The sequence below is a fragment of the Solenopsis invicta genome, chromosome 8 (assembly GCF_016802725.1).
Source record: "Solenopsis invicta isolate M01_SB chromosome 8, UNIL_Sinv_3.0, whole genome shotgun sequence".
NCBI lineage: Eukaryota > Metazoa > Arthropoda > Insecta > Hymenoptera > Formicidae > Solenopsis > Solenopsis invicta.
This window is the reverse complement of record NC_052671.1, coordinates 514910-537298: the sequence shown is the minus strand read 5'-3', so window position 1 is coordinate 537298 and position 22389 is coordinate 514910. Positions and strand designations below refer to the sequence as shown.

At 37.5% G+C, this 22389-nt stretch overlaps 1 protein-coding gene across 1 annotated transcript; it reads left to right on the top strand.

Moving 5' to 3' along the window:
• Positions 1-161: 161 nt before the first annotated feature.
• On the top strand, positions 162-12547 carry LOC105192890. Its single transcript, XM_039452986.1, is given in 5 exon segments — positions 162-988; positions 9340-9575; positions 9577-9850; positions 9853-10166; positions 10226-12547. Coding segments are annotated over 5 exon segments (1638 nt in total). The 5' UTR covers positions 162-766; the 3' UTR covers positions 10818-12547.
• The last annotated feature ends 9842 nt before the right edge of the window (positions 12548-22389 follow it).

The window sequence follows — 22389 nt, the reverse complement described above, 5'->3', positions numbered from 1 at the left end:
GGGAGGTGGCTCTTCGGCGACATTCGCGAAAGAGGCCCGCCTTTCGGAAGTCACTCCGACAAATGGCAAAGACACGCCCTTTTCGCGTGGTCGGGTGGGGACAGAGAGAGAGGGAGAGGGAGAGAAAGAGAGGAGAGGAGAGGAGAGCTTCCGCGCCATTGGACGAAGGTGGTTGCCGGTAGCGCGAGCGAGACCGGCCGAAAAGGCGAGACACGACAGGCTCCAATCCGGGACACGGTGGAGCCTCGGACTCACGAGTAGGGGAAACCCGTGTGCGGGGGTGTGGGTATGGATCGGCCGCAGTATCCGCGGAGACGCGATCGCGGGTACTCGGTGTGTTTGGGCGTGCTCGGGGGGGCTTTAGGTGAATACCGAGTACAAACGCGAGGAGTGTTGAAAATCAATCGGATTGTGATACCGTGATACACACAGCGTGGGTCAGACACAGGGAGCGAACCTCGCTCGGCCTCGGCCGGCCGCGGGTCCCCGTGGTTGGGTCCGATGGAAATTTCCGTCTCCGCTCGCAGCCGAGAGCAGCCTATTACTATCACCTCCTCGTGTTCCTATCGAGTCGCGGCGCGAAGATACGGAGAATGCTGGCGCGCGAGTATTGGAGGAAGAATTGCACGTTGCGTGCAAAGTGTCGACCGAGTTAGGAACACGTAGGGAGGAGTGAGACAGACAGAGAGAGAGAGAGAGAGAGAGAGAGAGAGAGAGAGAGAGAGACTGCTCTTCGGTATCGTTTTGATCTCGCCGCTCATCGTCGATGATGCCGCGGCCCTCGCGCGATACCTATGGTGATCAGAAACCGCCCTACTCCTACATATCGCTGACGGCGATGGCGATATGGTCGTCGAGGGACAAGATGCTACCGCTCGCCGAGATTTACAAATTCATCGCCGACCGTTTCCCGTACTATAGGAAGGACACGCGACGATGGCAAAACTCCTTGAGGCACAACTTGTCCTTCAACGATTGCTTCATTAAGGTTAGTCCAGCCGTGTCCATCCCGTTGTCTATCCCATCCGACGGCTGAATAATATCAAGTTGCGTTCGTCTTATATTAGTCACTAATTTCTGCAAGAGATTACTTGTCTTTAGATAGAGAAGAACAGGTTCAATGTAGATCAGAGAATATTACACTTGGATCACTTGGATCACTTTCGTCACCAATCACATCGTTAGTTGAAACGTATTGAAGCGTGTTGGAGTGAGTAGAAATATTGGAGCATGCGACGCGAACAAACTTAATATATCACAAAGACAAAAGATTGCCACCTCGATTAACGAGAGATGAATGATTGCGTTTGGAGGGTGCGCTATCAGTGCTGTTCTGCCATTCTATCTTTATTGGTTATTAGACGTAAAATAAGGATGAAATGATGTAATAGCGCGTTGGTAGCACGCTCCAATATTGTCCCACATTTAACTTTAACGAGCACAACGACGAATCACTTGCAAAAAGTAATACAACTCTCGAATCACGTTCGTTGAACGAAAAGCATGATGGAACGGATCTTTGATTGACGCGATGTGCCTTTTCAACGTGAACGTCCGGACTCGCGAAGCGACGACGCAAGGTGCTTGGTTGTTGTATTATCGAGCCATCTGTTTCGCACCTGCCAACGTGTGCGACCGCGCGATCATCGTCGTCATGGCGCGTACCGTTCATTCGCGGTTCCTCAAAATTACGAAAGAACGTCGGATACCTTTCGTCGCTCCTCGCTCCTCGAGCTGTCACGATAAAATCATTTTCAACCTTCCACACCCCACGTGTGTCACATGGTGGAGACAAACTTGACCACTGGAGGAACCATTGGAGATATCCACATATTTCAAAATGAAAAAAAGCAATATTGGACAAATGAGAGCCAGGCGCAGTTTACGAATCGCAAATTTTATTTTTTCTTATGTTTATTTTTATTAATATAGATTAACTTTCATCTTGATTTTACTTAACTCATTATCTTTTTCTACGTAGTTGAAAATTTGTGTTAACATATGCATCGCATGTTCCAAACAGTTCACTCAAATTTTTGTGTTAATTTAACCTAAGATGAATATGTTAGAAAGTAACATAAATATTATGTAAAAAATTGATATAAAAAGTGTTACATTTTGACACAGTTTAGAAACAGAGTGTGGAAAACGTATTTCTTCAGCAAAATTATTATTTGTCATATGTTGACACATACAATTTATTTATTTAGCTTAGACTTTATGTTATAAAATTACATTATTTTTATGTTATTTGTTTATTCGTTCACAAATCGTGTTATTTTGAAAAGATGCTAGAAAAAGATAACGAGTAAATTAAACACAAAGTCCACATTGGTAGAAACAGATGTTAATGTTAATAATACATAGTGGAGACCGGGCAATTCGGAAGACTTTTTTTTCTTTTGCGTCTCCTGAGTCCTATATTCATTAAAAAAGAAAGTTGGACGGTTGAACCTTCTCCTTCACAATGCCATTATAGATAGAACACGGAAATGTACTTGCTTTGAAGTACATATAAAAATGTTGACCAATGCCAAATATTTCGAATAGCCCCGAGCCCGGGGTAATTTGAAGCTAATCTGAAAATATTTTGAAATTTATAGTTTAAGATGAAAACAAGATAAAAAACTTATTGTTAAGACTTTGTTTTATTCAGAAAAGGATACATAGTATTATGAAGAAATGTTATGTAAAATACAATAAAAGAAAACAAACGCACAATAAAACATTTTATTGCTTTAGCGTTTTCGGAACAAGTCAGGGACTATTCGTATTTCGTGTAATTACATCTGTTGAGTATTAAATTGTGTATTTGATACGTAGAACGCAAATATGAAAGAAAAAAATTGTCCGAACGACTAGAGCTCTATACTATAAGAGTAATGCAAACACCGCCCTGTTGGACCTAATGCTGATTGGCTGAAAAGTGTGGAAACTAAAATCACTGAATGTGAGCTTATTGGATGAGAGATCATTAGGTCCATCAGTCGGCATCGCTAAAAGATAAAAGGATTGCGCTACTCTTATAATATAGAGCTCTACGAACGACGATTCGAAATTTGGTGTTTCGAATAGCGAATAGCCCAGACATCAACTGTGCGCATTATTGCGTGATCGACAAAAAATAGACGTCACACAGCAAAAAGTAAACACGAAATGTTTTAAATACATACAACTGGACACGATACATTCAAAGTTTTCAAAAAGAATCTTATTTATCTTACTTAAATTTCGAAGAAATGCAGACTATCAGAAATTACTTCGACTGTCACAAAACAGTTTTCACTACTACGACTTCAATATGACGCCGTTGCCAACAAAACTTTGTTAGCAGCACCGTTACATTAGGACGCGTTTACAGTAAATTTAAAGTAAATTTTTAATATGTACCTATAAAAAGATATTTCCATTTTTCGAATTGCCCCGTCTTCCGAATTGTCCTGGTCTCCCCTGTAGAGGACGTTTCGATTCTTCTTCCAGTCATACAATCATCCGGATTCCGATGATAAATATTCATTAACGTCGTGAATTTTTACGGGTTCCCATTGTAAATCAAAAACGTCTTTAAGAGACTAATCCAAATATTTTATATAGTTGTATCAGAAAACATTTTCATGCAAAAAAGTTGTCGTACTATTTTACATAAAATGTGCAGCCCAAAATCTTTCAAAGTATTAAATTTAAAGTTTATATTATTTTTTTATCGAAATTTCTGTTACGCTTGCTTACAATTTTATAGTAATTACGAAGAAAAATATTTAAGTATTAAGAGCGATAACAAATCACACGATGACGATGATAATACATGTTTCTTCAAACGTTTTACGCATTTACTTTCTGTTGTTCTTGTTAACACATTAAATACATTTAATTTTGTGATACATGAATGTATTTGCTGCCTATAAGTCTATATTATTAATTCAACAATATTTTAACTGAAATATTAGTGAGAAATCAACAATGAATGATGCAATTGGTGTAGCTTCAAAGCGCTAAACGATTCACAAGATTCTTAAGATTTATTTGCATTCAATTGTAGGCATAATTTGAACTTTGTATTATTAATTATATTATACAGTTATATTATTCATAGTAAAGCTAAATTTATTAAAAATGTATTATTTGAAAACATATGAGAAAAATATATAATTAATTGTTATATTATGTATTTCACAAGATTCAAATACAATTGTAATTCCGAAATTTATTTATTTATCACTGTATTTTGTTCAGTGCGTTTAAAAGTTAGGAATGTAAAAATGATCGAAACTTAATCTTTTTCGGATACATAAAAAGTACAAGTGTCAGTTTTAAGATAAATTTCTAACTTGAGGCCACGTTTCCACTCTACTAAAAACTTAAAAGTTCTGTATTCTATTTTATGTATTCTATTATCATATGTAGAACGGCAAAACTGTACAAAAGAACTTTTATCTTGTATTTTGCTAAAATATTCTACATAAATAGGTATATTGTCAGAAAATTAAAATTTCAATTTTAGATCAATCAATTCAAATGAAGAACAATTTTAAAATCAAAAAAAGAAATGCAGGATATTTTTATCAAATTTAATAAAATATTTGTATTCTTTTAAATTGGGCAAATTTTACCCTGTATGGGCCTCTATTTACAACGAATAATAATTACCGTCGCTAGAAAGCGTAAAACTATAAGCGGAAACGATGGAAAGTAATAATGTCTCTGCGAGAAATTTTCATAAAGTTTTATGCCGGAAGAAGCAAACGTTGATTGTGGATTAATTGAAATCGATATTAGTTTTATATAAATATATTATAACAGTTGATGGAGAAACCTGTTTTTTTTTTTTTATAGATTTTTTTGTCAATTTCTACAAAGTTTACAAAAGTAATCGTTATCAGATTTATACAAACATCTTTTTGTCCTAAAGTAACAAGTAAATTTTTTGCTTAATGTTAAACTGACTTTAGGATTGGAATAGAAATAGATACAGTATAGACAAAATTAAAAGTTTTAAAAAGATGTCGAATTAAATTTTTGAAATAAAAAAGCATTATCTTAATAATTATTAAGTCAAATAATTCATAATCGAAAAAAATGGATTTTCTTTTAACAGTGAATAAAATCTAATTGTAAGTCTGATTAATATGATAAAATTGTATAAATTTTGAATCTGATTTTACGTTCCTTACTAATTTTTTTAGGCAGTGTAACTTATTGTTAATATTGTTTTCTAGACCAATTCGATAAAGATGTATTAGTGTTGTATTTTTTGAATTGATCAAAATCACGATGATATTTGTACCGATAGAATTAGTAGGTAAAAAATATTCTACCTATTATCTTTCTTTCTGTAATATAAATATAAAAATCATATATTACATTAGGTAAAATTAAAAAAATTAAAATGAGTTAAAATGTCTTTTCTCTCAAGAGCGCAAAAATGTCATTTTTAATAAATGCAAGAGACCCTTGGTTGTGCAATGGTGCACGGTATTTGAAATTCGAATTTGTTGGAGCAGTCGAACATAATCTCTCTCCTTCCTCCCCCTCTCCTCCGCGACTTGAAATTCCAGATTGCCGGCATAACGCGATGGAAAGAAATGACGCAAAAGACGCGAACGCAGCTTAAGCGATCTCGTCTATCTCTCGTCGAGGCGTGGTACTAATAATAGCGACGGTAATATATTTCCCTCCGCGAGATCTGTCCGGCAGCAGGTTATGCCTTTCCGATCGAATTAACTCAACCGATCGGCAGATAATCGTTTCGCGTTATTAAATGTAAAACCTGTTCGTTCCTGGCAAGTAATGGCTCTCCTGGCTCTCTACAGCTCATCAATCGCCACTAAGACTGCGCCTTATATCGGCCATCGCGTCGAGGACCGAGTGTGTGTTAGAGGCGCCTTTCCACGCGATACCAAGAGGGGAAAAACAGGGGCTACTCACCTGAGTGTGCAATACGAGCGACCGTGCTTTACGAGAATCGCATAATTGCCTCGAACATCGTTGCCAGCGTTTTACGCGACGGCGACGGCAACGGCGACGGCGACCGGCATCTTCCGTCTCGATCGTTCATCGAGATATCAATTAAGGCGCGACTTCACAACGCGCGTATTCATCAAAGCGTGGATTCCAAAGTAGCGCAGACCTAGTTTCAGACCGATTCTGAGTTTTCCAATCGACGCGACTGAACTTTCCGTTCCTAAGACTCTCTCGCCACTTCTGTATATGCTTAAGCAAATACTCAACGACCTTCCGTATATTCGATACGCACGACGATCCGTCACCATCGTTCGTTAAGAACAAATTTATTATTATTTTAGTTAGACTCCAAAACACATAGATTCAAGAATTGTTGAAACTTTCGTCTCAAGTAATTTCGATATTATTACATGTGCTTGGAAAATATGAGATCGATTTACCATCCTGTCAAACATCGCAGATTTTTCCGTATTTACTTTCATTGCAGTGTAGCTGCTTCTTTTCTACCGTGATGCGACACGAATTTTCATATACATAATCGAAAGATTCGAAAGCATACATTAAACAAGCTAATAAGAAACGAGTTTCAAGTAATTGAATTTGTGAAGAAGCATGTGTAACAAGATCGCAAATATTTACCGTATGATATTAAAGTTTGAGTCAATAAAATATCTTGATTTTATAAATTTTCTCGAAAATTGAGAAACTCTATAGGTATGACACCGTCGCACTGTCAAGGAGCGACAAGGAGATTACATGATACATAGTTTTTCTTTTCTCTTCTTAAATTAATTTATTTTTATTATGATGGTGATTTGGGGTGAAATTTAGGATTCTGAGAGCGCGCTATTGGCGTTATTTCATTATTTTATTAAGTTTGTTCGCGTCTTATGTTCCAATATAATCATACTCACCTGCAACATATTGGAGCATGTTGGAGTGAGTAGGGAGTAGGAGTATGTTGGAGCATGCAACGCGAATAAATCTTCTATCTTTATCGATCATTAGACGTAAAGTAAGGATAAAATGATGCAATAGCGGTGATAGCGTGCTCTCCGAACTCAGCCGTAATATCGTAAGTGTATAAAATGTTTTGTTTTTTATTTTTACATTTTAAATAACGATATATTTTGTTTAAAAATTTTAATTTAGGAATATGTTTAAGTCTGTCGTTGACTCATATAGTTGGGGTTTAGCTACCTTAATATCATATAATTTACGTTTATCCTCCATTTATATTAGTTTTATATTTCATTTTTCATATTAACTGCTGTAGCTGTCAACTAAAGCTGTCACACACAGTTTTAAGTTACGATGCGCGAGAATATCTAAATATGGATTCTTTATTTAAAATCTTTATTTATGGAAAAAGATAATTTATGACGCTTCGAAGAGCAAAGTACGGATTTGATGCAGCGTCAATTTCATTTATTTTTCGTTGGAAACAAAAAATGAAAAATTTGCCAAAAATATATGTTTAAATTCAAGATTGACATCGAATCGATACGATATTCATGCGATTTTATTATCTGTCATCTTACATATTATCTATCGTAGTCCAATATAGATTGAGCTGTTATTCGATTGTTTGTGTATTAGCAAATTTTTTAAATATAAATTTTTTGAGGAATTAGTGATAAATTAATTTAATGAAATTGATCTTCTCTCTCTCTCTCTCTCTCTCGTAAAGTATTTTTGACATGATTAAAAGTACAGTTTTAATAAATACCGAGGGGAAATTCACAATCCCAAATTTTGTACACCAATGCCGATTTTTGGCATTGCTGTAAAACACTGCCGACATTTTCGTACACTGCCGACAGTGCTTACAATTAGTCAATGCCTACAATGCCATCAATCCTATATTAAAATTAAGGCAATGCCATGCAATTATGAACACTACCGCGTACTGCCCATTATCATACGCCAATGCCTGCACAAGAATTCTAAAGCTTTCCCGAAGTATTCTACACAATTATACAAAAAACTTCCAAAAATTTTATTTACGAACTGTATCTATACATTTTAATGTAATTGCATATTATTATGTGATATCTTATGCATATAACTTCAAACAATGGAACACTAAAAATAATCAAAATAATCAAAATAATGACCTTGATATTGTATTTGTTTGTAATCAAAATAAATTTTAAACATTCTTCTTTAAAAATTCTATACATTTTACTGTAATTGCACATTATTATGTGATGTCTTATGCATAGGTATACCTAACTTTAAACAATAGAATACTAAAAATAATGTCTGTTAAGTTAGCACCCCCACCACAAAAAATCGAAACGCCACTTATGCCAAAATTAAATGCTTTTTATGTGCTAATTATGTACCCTATTTGAAATTTTTGTGTTCGAGCGGTTTAGCAGGAAAATGAGATTGAAGGTGGGAGTGCCAGTTTAACGTTAAGCCAGCTCCAACTCATATAAATAATTAATAAAATAAAAAAATAAATACACTAGAATTAAGTGCTTTTTATGTGCTTTCCAACGATATATAAATAAATGTTTGTACTCAATCTCTTCGACCAGAAAATCGTCCCGAAAGTACGAATACACATTAACGGTACAAGCGTAAAGTACCAGAAAGAAAGCAATTCTGAAACTGAATATAGGCTTAAAATATTCTCCTATTTATGTGCTTTCGAAATATGCAAGACCAGATTTTTGTGCTCAACCCCTTGATCGAAAAACCGTCCCTGAAGTGAGCACCCCACCGTTCAGGTACAAGAGTAAACTACCAGAAAGAAAGCAATTATGAAATTGATTATAGGCTTAAAATATTCTCTTATTTATGTGTTTTCGGAATATGCAAGAAAAAATTTTTGTGCTCAACCCCATGATCGAAAAACCGACTCTGAAGTGAGCTCACCACTCCCCAACCACTGATGACAATGCCGTCAATATTATAGGTCACTGCTTACTTTTTTCAGTCCACTGCCGAAATTTTGTACACCAATGCCGGCTGTGAATTTCCCCTCGATAAATACACATATCAATGTTTGTTTTAAGCAATATTTTATCGCACAAAAATTTTAGGATTATTTATGTACGCACGATAGTAAACTAGAAAAAGAAAAAGAATTGTCCACGAATCTAGGACCCTAACAGTTTACGATATCGAACGAATATTGTAATATTTTAGAAATAAACGCACGCTATCACGATATTATACGAATGTTCGTACGATATCTTATGCCGTTAGGGGATTATATTGAAATTAGTCACATATAGGTATAAGTCTCGACATTTCGATATGTGCGAGTCAATCGGTTTGGATAAAAGTACACTCTATCGCGAAAGACTAATTTTGATTGTCCTAGATGAAACGTATGCATTTGACACGACGACGATCGAATTTCAGGTACCGCGCGGTCCGCATCGTCCGGGAAAGGGAGCCTACTGGGCCTTGCATCCCGCCGCACTGTCCATGTTCGAGAACGGTTCGCTCCTTCGCCGACGGAAGCGCTTCAAACTGCACAAACCGGACAAGGAGCTGCTCAAGTCGGAGCTGCAGGCGCTCGCTTCGGCGATGCCGCCGCCGTTGCCACCGCCGCCGCCTCCGCCACCGCCACCGCCGCCGCCGCCGCCGCCACCGCCACGAGCCGCAGCCGCAACCGCATCCAGAACAGGTCGCGTCGACCGGCGGCGGAATCATCGACGCGAGCGGGACGTGTCCCGGTAACGGTCTCAGCCTGGCGAATCTTCATCGTTTGCGGGACGACCTGCTGCGATGGGAGATACAGGAGAGGCGAATGATGGTCGCTACCGCCTCGAATCACGGTGATTTCACCGGCGCGGCTAGTTTCGGCCGATTCGACGGTGCCGTCGTCGCCGCCGCTGCCGCCGCCGCCGCCGCCGCCGCCTGCCAGCAGGACCGACCGCGCCTGAAGCTGTCACCGCCGGCTACTACCTACTGTCACCCGAAGTGAGACAGAGACTCGCGGGCGGTGCCGCCGACGGCGGTAACGACATTCTGAGAACGTACGAAGCCGCCGCCTTGCTGCATTCCGCCGCTTCCTGGAACTTTCCTGCTTTTCCGGCGGTTTCGCCCTCGTACGCGGTATCGCAAATGCCGTACATTCAACAGACCACCGCCACCGGCAGACAGGTAATGCAGCATTCGACGCGGGACATGCGGGATGAGCGCCGTCTGTCGGGGGGCGAGCGTGCTCTGGAGAACGGACCGCCGCCGCCGCCGCCGCCGCCGCCGCCGCCGCCGGCGCCGGTATCGCCGCTACCACCGGCAGAGAAAACGAGACGGTCTTCACGGGTGAGAATAATTACGAGATTACGGCTTACAACCGTGATAAACTCACCGAGGAGGAACCGCTCTCGTCCTCCTCGTCCTCGTCCTCGTCATCCAGAATGAATCTCTATCGAAGCACCGCCCTGACCACCGTCACCGTCGCCACCTCGTCGCCGCCAACGTCGCCCACCATCGCCTCGCCGAATTCGCTCGCCTCCTGCAAATCGTCCTATCGCCACCTCTCGCCGATCTCGAGTTTGGCGGTGGAGGTCGAGCGAACTCAGTTGCCCTCGAATCGCGAGGATCATGTCGTTCTTACCGCAACGAATTCGGAAAAAAGGTTTAAGAAACCGTTCACTATCGAGAATATCATTGCGCCCGACGACAACAACGAGGGTAGCGGCGGCGATGGCGGTGGCGGTGGTAGGATTGGTACTGGTACCGCGGCCGATGAGGAAACCTCGTCGAGATTGACGGACGAGCCGATCGCGAAAAAGTCTTCGCTCCTCGTGCCGAGACCACTCTACGCCGGGTATTCGATGTCGATCGCAACTACGGGTGTTCAGAGGCCGTCCTATGGCACCGCCACTTGAACTTTCTTCGTTGTCTCGTCGTCGAAAGGCTTAGTTGAATGACGCGTGAGTTCGTAACGCGTCTCGAAGACGTTTAAAGAAGTTTGTTTTCTCAAAGATTCCGAGCGTGCTTTCAACAGCTCTACCGCGTCCCCCGAATGTGTTTGTGCCGTTTGCGTGTACATTCCACCTTCATTTATCCGATATCTTTTGCGCGAAGAGATGAGAGAGAATATGGTTCGCGCCACGCGCTGTTACAGCTATGCCTAAATCGGACCATGGCAGTCGTATACCCGTACCAAATTCTATTTAGAAACGTATGAAGAATTTTCGTCAGATTTTCTTAGGTAAGCGAAGGTGCGAAATGTATTTAAAGGAAATCCGCAGAATTTCTATTTACTATTGACGTCTCGCGCGAAATCGACACTGTCTTATTCCATGGCAACGAGATGATCGCGATGCAATCGATTGGACGTGCAAAATGCTGCCATCTTTTTTGTCCAATTTACTATGAGTCGACGCGAATCGACGCGAATCGACGCGATGCAGATATAGGGAGACATCGTAGACAAAATGTTAGTTCCTCGTTTCGTAAAGGCCATCCTTTTATCGGGAGGTCTTTGCTCGCTGATATGGGTTTTTGTTTCGCGCCTCGCGAGAATCGCTTGGTCACAATCTCTCTCTCTCTCTCTCTAAACTTACAAACTGTCCGCTGAGCAGTTAGCTAGAGTTATTCATAATTTACGGCTATCGCATGAGCGCAAAAAATTGATTGTTATCAACCGTAATACCCCGAATCGACGGCAGCGCGCGACGTTGTGCACAAAAATAATAATTATCGCTCGAACAAAGTTTCGCCTACATAATTAACTAATTAGACGATCTCTAAACGATTAGGCGCAGGCGCGGACACGGGCGCGGGCGCGGGCGCGAGCACAGCTATACCGATGTTAGGTTTGGCGCAAAAATATAAGTAACAATATGAAGCTGACTTTGAGATTCATATGTCAATATGTATTTCAAAGAGTGTGTTTCTTTTGTGCTGTGTAACTATTAATTGGGATATTTTGTATAAAAGAAACAAAAAGTGCCGGTTTTAATTATCATCGATTGAAAAAGTCTTCTTTTCGACGCACGCGCTTTGCGGGAATAATTGTATAGAAAAAACACCACGTGCTATTTATTTTTTATGATGCAAACCATGAAGCAAACAGCAAACATATACCTTGCTCACGTATTTATTCTGTCCTTTTTGTAAAAATGTAAATATATTTATAGGTTAATATAACTAACTTATTAATAATTGAATTTTAGGCAAACCAATCACACTGGTTTGAAAAGTAGATTAAGATTTACATCGTAAATTATTTTTATAACGTGAAACTCTTTAAAGAAAATTCTTAAAACAGCCATACGTTTTACTGTCAAAAAATAGATACAAAGGTACTTGATATTTTTTTTATAAAAATATGTCCAATTAATAGTCTCGGTATTAAATCTGTAAAATTTAAAACTGCATCGTTATGATATCGTCAGATTTTCGTGGAATACCAAGTGCGTTTTCTTGCGTAATGTGCCGTTGATTAAATTATAAGCCTTGCATTTCTTAAAACAAGAGGCTGCTCGTTACATTTGTGCATTGTCGCATCCATCTATATTCTGTACTCGTACTCGCTCGAGCAAAAACGATTTGTAAATGTAGAAACGATTCGTAGCGAAATAAATTATTGTATATACGTAGAATAACGATATTCACATGAGTATTTTTTATTCTTACCCTCTATGTTCTACCCTCTACCTACCTTGTTATTTACCAAGAATTACCAATTTGAATCTTTCATATGATTGGAGTAATTTATGAATTTTAATTTCTTCAGTGAATTTCACAGGTCAATTCTCCCAAGTTATTCTGTATATGCATTTATAATATTCCTTTCTTACATGTATATATTTTACATAGGAATCGTTAAGCTGGAATTGATTTTAAGAAACTTATATTGTGAGAAAAATTCAAGCGCTTAATTTCAATCTCTCTCTGGAAATATCAGAATTTTAGTAAATTTGCGAATTTTTTTAAGAGCCTTTAATTCCAGAATTTCTTGTAGCACGACATATTTCAAGGCAACTAAAACTAAGAGAATAGTGAAATATACTACCTACTATAAAATCCGTCCTTTCGGCTTGAAAGGTGGCTGAGAGGGTGGGGGGAGAGGGGGCTCAGTTGAAGTAACATTATTATGTTACTCGTTATACTTGAAATATGTTACTGATACAAGTCATGTTTGGTGGGCGCTCGCCGGGAACACATGGACGGAGAGGCGTGTGTTTGTCAATTAAGTGGAAAAACGTGTTGATTTCACGCATGGCTCGGGATTACGGGTACAATGGAGATTGTTTAAAAGCGCTTTGTTGTCGGGAATGGGAAGCGCGGACCACCATGCCGCGTCGAACCGTGGCCGCGACCCATCCCGACTTTTTTTTTTTCTTTAACGTACCGGTTGCCTCTTTCTGCGCTCTCTTTCCATGGGAGTCCGTGTAGCGTGCGTAATAAAAAGGATTATCCGTAATTTCTGCCTCTAATGGAGACGGGGAAGATTTAATAAGGACTACCTCAGCGAGTCACGCTCGTTGGTGGGTCTCGTTGCGTCCGGGCGTCCTACGATATATTTAAGAAGAATAGGACAGAAAATGCCGAGACTCCTTGTACTCGTAATAATTCTTGATATCGAACATTTCCTGTCGTGTCATAAATAATCAATAACATAGAGAAAGAATTACGAATTACAAATTTACACACATATATATATATATATATATATATATATATATACGCGTGCTTTTTTTGTGTGCATCTTTCGAATAAATTCAATTAAATCCGCGACTTTGGAAACTTTTATCAAAGATTTGCAACATTCGTTGCAATTGATACAAGTAAAGTATGATACTTGTATCATTCGATATAAAAAATGATATAAATAAATATAATAATTGAAAATATTACCGATAATGTACGCACGCTATTTTCGTCATATTCCTTAAGTCCATAAATAAATCTAAATCTTTTTCTAATTCTCAGAACTAAAAAAGGTTAAGAGTTAAACAGAGATCAAAGTTAATCTATATTGGTGAAAATGGGCAGTAAACGTTTAATCGTTGGATCAGATTGCAACGAGACTATCGCGAGAGAGGAGTCAAGAGGATCCCTGAAATTTCAATTTCAGAATAACCAAAGTGGAAGCAAAATAAAGCGATATCGAGAGATTGCGAGAGCGGTGCGGGCGACCGTTATAAGCGGCTAAATAATGGAGACACGATAGAGCGCCATTATTACTTTCCATTGAGAACGATTTATGGACAAAGCAGTCGCGATAGCATTCACAACGGCGCGGCGCGGTGTGGCGCGACGGCGCGGCGCATCGACCTCGTATGATCAATCGTTACGCTCTACAAGTACGCGAATCGATTATCGTTAATAAAGCTCGTTAAAGGCAGTGCTCGGCAAACAAGTTGGTAGGTAGATAGGTATAGTTTCTCGCCTAGAGGTCACTTGAACTAGCGGTAGTTCGGTTTACGTCAACTAGCTGCAGTTCGATATTTAGCGTGCACTGACCGTGTACACGTCGTAAAATATTTAGATAAGACGATCGCGCGATGGTGTGATATCTACTTCTTCAACCTGCTTCGCAGGCAAGATTAAAGTAGCTTGGAAATATAAAAAATTACAATAAGAATAGAGAGTAAATCAGAGTCGAGAAATGAAATTAGTTACTTCAAAATTCTTCTAGTACATTATTTTTGTAAATTGTAAAAAGGTTTAATTTTAAGTAACGCAATTTCTCTCATACGCAATTTTTCTAAATTGACAAATTTTTCACATTGTTCCTTCGGCCAAACATTTTTTTTATTAAAGAAAATAAATAGAAATTATTAATAAAAATGTAAATTATGTGCGGGCGCACACACACACACACACACACACACACACATACACCATATATAACAGTGACTATGCACAGTTGGCACATTGTTGTTTACAGAGCGCTCCCTCTACTATCTCGCCGCGCGCTAAAAAATCAAAACGCTAAACTGCGGACGCACGCTGATTCGCAAATCTTCATCAATTAATTTCCCGTTAACCGTTGCGAAAATCGTAAAATGATATCAAAGTTTTTTTGTTCTCTTTAATTCGCTCTACTTAATCACGAGCACTGTGTCAATAATTATTCGAACGCTCTATTGTATACGTATACGTATGTTTAAACGAGTTTTGTGATGCACAATTTCGTTGCGTCTGTCTCCTTTATTCATGAATAAATAAATGAGATGAAATTAGAAAAGAGCGCATGCCTATATTCGTCTGAATTTTAAAGGAAACCAAAGCACGTGCGAGAGAATCGAAAAATGCAAGTCAGTCAATTACACGATTAGATTAGTGGCAGATTATGAATGTGGGTTCTCGCGCGGATCATTATTTGTGCCATTATAACGCGGGCCAAAAGCAAAGGCTTAACAAGGCTTCGAGCAAATTCATACAAAGAAGAAAAACAACGAAGCCGGAGGATCGAAGGCGTACGGCGGCGTACGTGCCGACCATGAGATAAAACGAGACAAACGGAGAATTACCTTTCTGCCTTTAATCCTTTCGTTACCTTCGCTCTTTTTCACTTCTTATTCCGCTCACCTTTTGCAACCTATTTGTCTTTTATTGAAAGCAACGTGGCCGTGCTACGTGATTTAGTAATAATACTCGGTGTATTGTGCAAATCGACGAAACGTACTCGTTACTAAGCAAACATTCCGGCTGAGCGGGCTGAGAAGCGGGATAAAGGCTGCTCCAAACGTCGCAGCTTTTAGTGATGGCCTTTAAGTCAATGCTTATTTTACAGGTACAAACGTTTATTGTAAGTTATTGATACAAATTTCTTGTTCAAAGATATTGCTAATTGTATTATTGCAAGTAATTAATGATATTATGAGAGAGAGAGAGAGAGAGAGAGAGAGAGAGAGATTTGTGAGAATATCAAGCCGATATTATATATATCCTTGACCAAATCAATCCCGTGATATAAAAAAATACTTTTATCCACAAAAATTTATAATAAATGTAAAATAAAATTTTTTTATCGGAAGCTTCTTTTTCAGAAAATTGATTTAAAAAATTATAAATTAATAATATTTTCGCGTTTAGATTTAAATTCAGATTTTCAACAGTCTATGTAATACATGATACATCATACGCATGATACATGGCATATTTCAACATTTTAATAAACTGTAACGTATAATTATCTCGTTTAATAATAAGCTGTTTAAATACTTAAAATACAGCTGTAGACATATAGCCTAGCCAGGTAGATATAAGATACATTTGAGAGATATATTTGATATTGACCTCAAAATTATTTGATATCGTCTAAAACAGCCTTAAACTGCTGCGTGTCCAAATTTCATGCCCGTTGTACATATATATTGGATCTGCATTGTACGCGAAGAGTTCGTTGCGCTTTCGCGTTTGCGAGTAAACAAAAGGCGCAACGGAAGCAACGGAAACCTCAAATGATTCGACGAAGAAGGAGAATTCGGCTAATTTCGCCGTAGCACGCCACGGCCAACCTCTCGATCTTTTGTAGCGTAACGCGAGTATCCTCGTGAGTACATTCTCTCGCGGGATTTCTTCCATCTCGAATGCGCGAGATAACTTTCTTCGTAAACTGCGATACGTTCGATTCTATTTAGATTTCTGTCATAGACTTGATTCAACCTATAATATTTTTACGTTTACATTTTTCTCAATTAATCCTCTTCCTTTTAGATCTTCTCTCTTTTTATAATATAAAGAGAGAATCATACACTGAGAAAAAATGCCATAATATGAATTGTGAAATGTAGTTTGATTCAATTAAACGCCGAATCACGGGTTGACTTTAATATACTATATGTAGTTGATTCAACTATATATTTATCTTTGTATTTACTTTTATTCTTTTTGTATCATTAATACTGTTAATGAATTAACAAAATCTTTCCAATGTTGAATCAACAGCATCAGTTCTTTTCTTTGCGCATGTTAATTATGCATGCTTTGATTTTTGTAACAAATATGATAAGTGACAAATAATTTGGAGGAAAATTGATTCCAATTAAATCACATATAGAAAAGTGAAAAAAAAATAAAAAAAAACATGACAAAAGCTTACATTTCAGTTTTTCGCGTGCGCGCGCGAAAAAAATCGCATAAATAAATATGCAAAATTCCAATTTTGTAGATTTAATACTTTTTATTCATCAATATGATATTTTAAATAATAATTTTGTATCTTGTTATAAATAGTTGAACGCGTGGCAGTTGACAGAGTGTGAGGCGCGGGTCAAGACGAACACGTCATTCAAAGCGATAAAATATGTAAAATTGGCTTCCGGAGCAGTGCGCGCGTGGCTAGTTTGACGATTGCTGGATTGCTCGTGAAAGAAACGATTTGCCAAAGTGGACATCTAGGAAATGCGTAGGAATCGCGAGGAGAGCTCCCGCTGCGGGGTTTTCGGCTTGAGAGATGCGCGGTCGAGGCGTCGGGTGGCGAGGAGGCGAGGAGGCGAGGAGGAAGCAGCCTCTAGGCCGTGCTTCGGCCGGAAAGATGTGCGAGAGAGCCTCGGAGATAGAAGACAAAGATGAAAAGATGAAAGGCATCCCGCCTTCAGCCACCGCCGGTGCGGCGCGTTGCTTCTGCCGCCTTCTTCGTTGCTGCTTCTCGCGCTGGCGCGGTGTCTGGTCATCAACACCTGAATCCCAAGAGCGTTTCTCCTCTCTCGGTTTCTCGCGCTATCCTCTCTCTCTCTCTCTCTCTCTCTCTTCGTCTCTCGTTTACCTTCTCTTCCTCTTTCCGCGCGCCTCTCTTTGTTCCACGGCCGCATTCGCGCCCATTTCGTTCCCTCGGCCGCCGCCGCCGCGTCTAGCCTTAAGGTACTCCAGCCAGGGCCAGTTTCTCTTTACCTCTATTCGGGCCTCCTTCGCCCCCTCAACACCCTTGAAACACTCCATCTCTCGCATACACACACCTACGTATCCAATGTACACGCGCACGCCGCGCTGCTCCGCTCTTCACCCTTCTTCCACTCTTTCTCTCTCTTTCTCTCTTTCTTTCTTTCTGTAACTAACGCGGTGTAATCTAGGCCCGACTGATGGATGGAATTCCTCACCGCGAGAGGTGCCTCCGCCGCAAAATCGAACCAGAAAAAATTGCCGACGGACCGAATGCTTTAACGCCGCTTTTGTTGTCCGCTCCGCTCTGCGCCGCGCCGCGCCGCGTTCCAATCCGAGCTAAAAGGGCTAACCGCTTCGGCGCTCGCGGCCAAATTTCGCGACGAATTCGAAACGGTGCGATGCGGTGCGATGCGGTGCGATGCGGTGCGTTGCGATGCGATGCGGTGTAAAGGGGGAGGGGGAGAAAGAGAGAGAGAGAGAGAGAGAGAGAGAGAGAGAGAGATCATGTTAAAAATCCAAGTAAAAATCGATACCAAGTCGTGGATGAAAACTACGACGAAGAAAGACACTCGTTGAACGGTAACGTTGAACAAGTAATGGCTTTTTGGACACACGCATACTTGGGGGTGCGTGTGTGAGCGTGTGCGAGCGTGTGTGAGCGAATAGCCGAAGCGAACGCGCCCGAAGGCACACCTGTGACCAAGCCAGAGCCACGCTGTCTGGAAGTCTTGGTCGCTCATTCTCGTTTCGGCACGGCGTGGCCCCTTTTACCGAGGCTCACCCGAAAAAAGGACCGAAAGATAGGCGAGAGAGCCTCGGAGCGGTTCGAAGGAGAGAGGGTTTATTAATATTGTGGGATCGCCGCTCCACGCTCGCTCCGGCCCCCGTGGAGAGTGTCTACAGAGTAGCATATTTTATATCGTCGAAACACGTCGAGTGTTGATTCGGCTCGGCTATGTGACGAATAGTATCGGCGCATCGTGTCTGAATTAACTACCGTATAGTCCACAATAAGATTTAGGCTGTTTGTATTGTTGTACATTATTCATACAACGAGATATTAAAATGTTTTATTTTTGTCTCCGTTTTTTAAATACTTTTAAAGATGAAACATCTTAACACCTTCAAACGTTTTAAAACGTAAATAAAAAAATAAAAAAATATAATACCTAATACCTAAAAATTAAACACTTTTATGAATGTGCGCGAGATCTTTGACGTAATGTAAAAATGTATCATACTCGTCATATATCAACGCAATTTGTATATTGAAAATTTTATATTTATGAAATTTAAAATACGTATAATAGAATATTACAACCGATGTGCTTACTTATATCGCGCACCTATCTTATTTCTGCTTTTCCTCTCTTTTCCCCTATGTATATTATTATTATAATTTTATTCAAGCTTATATTTGTTATTTTAATTTTTATATTTTAATTTATAATTTATTGTTATCTCATTTTGATCTTGTTGTTGTTTAACAAAAATTCTCCTTTGCTCTCTGCATTCTTATCATACCAGTATTCTTACTGCCTACTTCTTTCTCCTTTATTTTAAATAACTTTTGACAAATATTGTATTGCGGTTTATTTTATTCAAGATGATATTTCAGTTAGACAATTATCGCTTGTACGTCGATCAAATTTTATTTAATTATGTCAATGATTCGAGTAATTTGAATTAATTATAGCGATCTCGTAATATTTTGAGAAATTGACGTGTAAAGAGGTTTAAAGATATTTAAAGATATTTTTCACCCGATGAAGATGCCTCCATTTTTATGTTTTATTTAAACAAGAAAAATGTATGTTCGTTACTTATAATACATTTCGTCTAGGGCACGAGCCTTTAGTCCTTAATGCGATTCACCCTTCGAACCTTTCTCTATTCACACGCTCGTTCGTGTCTACATGACGTTTTGTATGTAAAGCGAATACTTTATTATATATAGTTGGGATGTCATGCTACCAGAGTAATTTTAAAGAGCAAGTTCCAGCGTCTGACTGACGTCAGATAAAATATTTGATTACGTTTTAAATCTTTATTTATCGCATAAATCTATTACGCTACACATGTATTTAAATATATGCTTATGTGCGATCAATTATAAGAATTAAATTTAGTAGTCGTACAATGTATGCCCTACACACAATTTACATAAAAGCAACTTGCTTTTAATAACACCTTTTCTAATAAAAATTAGTATTTGGTTATTTTTTTAATAAGAATATCATAGGAGAAAATTATAGTCATATTATACTACAAAAGTAACTGAAAGATATTGAATACAAAATGTTCCATAACCAATTAAAGAATATTTTAAAAAAGAGATTTTTTTTAGGCATTAATTATCTAAGTGATTAAATTTAAACGCAAATAAATTATAATTCACCATTTTGAAATATTGTTTAATGTCAAATTCTAATAGGTAATATTAAATATTTTTGTAATATAAAATTAAATTTAAAATTTTATTAATGTAAAATGAATTGTTACTGACAAGTGAGTTATAATCCATTTGCTTTAAATTTTAATTACTTTGATAATTAATATCTAAAAGAATCTTTTTTTAATATTTCTAATTCTTCAATTTAAGTGATCATGAAACATTTTGCATTTCATTATAAATACAATTTTCTCAATGATATTCATATACAGGCTGTTCAGCGTAATATAATACGCACAATTTTTAAAACTGCTTACGATAGTTTTAAAAAAAGTGAACATTCATCTCTTTCATGCAGGCTACAACTTACACTGTAATAAAATTGAAAATTTTTTAAAAATAAAACATTGAAATCATCTATAATTTTTTTAATAGTAAAGAAGAAAAGGATAATATGGCACCCATTTTCATTTTATTGAATAACTTTGTTTATAATTAATATTTTCGATTGGAACTTGAACGATTATATTCGTCAGAGTGTTGTTTGACAGATTCTAGACTCAAAGTAATGAAATATTTATTATTTAGAACGTGATTTATAAAAATCTAATGCACTGCATAATCGGTGGAAGAAAAAAAATGGTTATAATATGGCTATCCATAAAAATAATTAAAAAAAAATTGGTTTAGTTTAAAAGAAACACAGTACCTTGTTACAAAATTATATATTTTTAATTTTCCATTGTTTAGAATTTTTTCTGCGTTCAGAAGCTTTAGACAAACCATTAAAAATTTTATTAAAAATATTATTTTATCCCTGTTTGACATTAAACAACAAGTATAAAATAATGTCTCTAATGTTTCTAAACACCGCTTTTTAGAATAATAATCGATTTATCAAAGAAATATTTCAATATAAAAATTTCACTTAAAAAACCATATTAACAAAATTCCGTGTTATTTTTTTAACTTTGTATAACTCGAAATGTATACGGCCGAATAAAAAGTTAAATAACAAAAAAACACTCGAGTGTATGTACCTTCGTGTAATAATACACTCGAGTTTAAGAATAATGAGAAAGCTGTGTATGTAATTAAAGGTTAAAAGTGTATCTTGAAAAAGTTTACAAGTGCTCAAAAGTAAAAATGCCTTAGAACAATTGTCAGTCATTATGTATTGGCAGATTAGCATCACTAAAAAACGGTGGGCTACTAACCGAATAACTCCATAAGCAATTGTTAAAATACGTCAGCTAATAACGGAAATAATAGAGGTAGCCATATTGTCGACAGTAGCCATAATACCCTCTTCTCCTCTACAATTTTTTCAAAATATTATAATAATCCTTAAAACAAATTTAATAAACTATCGAGAATGTTACTTGGTGTTTTATTAATTTTATTGATACACATATCTGTCATAAACATCCATCAATAAAGAAAAAACTGTAACTTATGTAAGCATATGCACAAATTGCTTGTCTTCTACAACACAAAGTTTTGCTGTTTTTAACAAATTACATATTTAACAAAATTTAACGAATTGCAAATTTGACGTTAAATATTCATAAAATAAATAAAATTTATTTACATAAGTTACACTTTTTCTTTGTTGAGGAATGTTTATGTGTGTTAATAAAACCAATAAAACAACATAAAACATTAATAAAAATGATTTTCGATAGAGTGTGTTGAATTTGTTTCAGATTCATACAATATTAAGAAAAAAATGTGTAAATAATTCAATTTAAAAAATTACAAGTAACCTTGATTTTATATCAAAAGTTGTAGCTTACATGAAATAGAGAAATATACTCATTTTTTTAACCTTTTTCTTTAAACTATCGTAAACGTCTCAAAAACTGTTCGAATTGTTACGTTAAATGCCCTATAAATACAAACGACATGTTAAAGTTAGAAAAAATTAATAAATATGTAAAAAAAAGTGTTAAAAAGATAGTTTTAAAAATTGATATCATGAGATTTTGTTTAAAACTTTTTATAATTTTTCATATATTTAATTACTAAGAAAGATATTAAATAATTACCACGTTTTGACACAGACATATATCTATAAAAAATGTTTTAATGTTTAATATGTAAATTGATACTGAGAGAATATACAAAAAATATAATTATATTTAATATATTTGATTAGTGAAAGAAAATTTTCCGGTTATTTACTATTGGGCGGTACGTAAATCTACATTATGTAGACATAT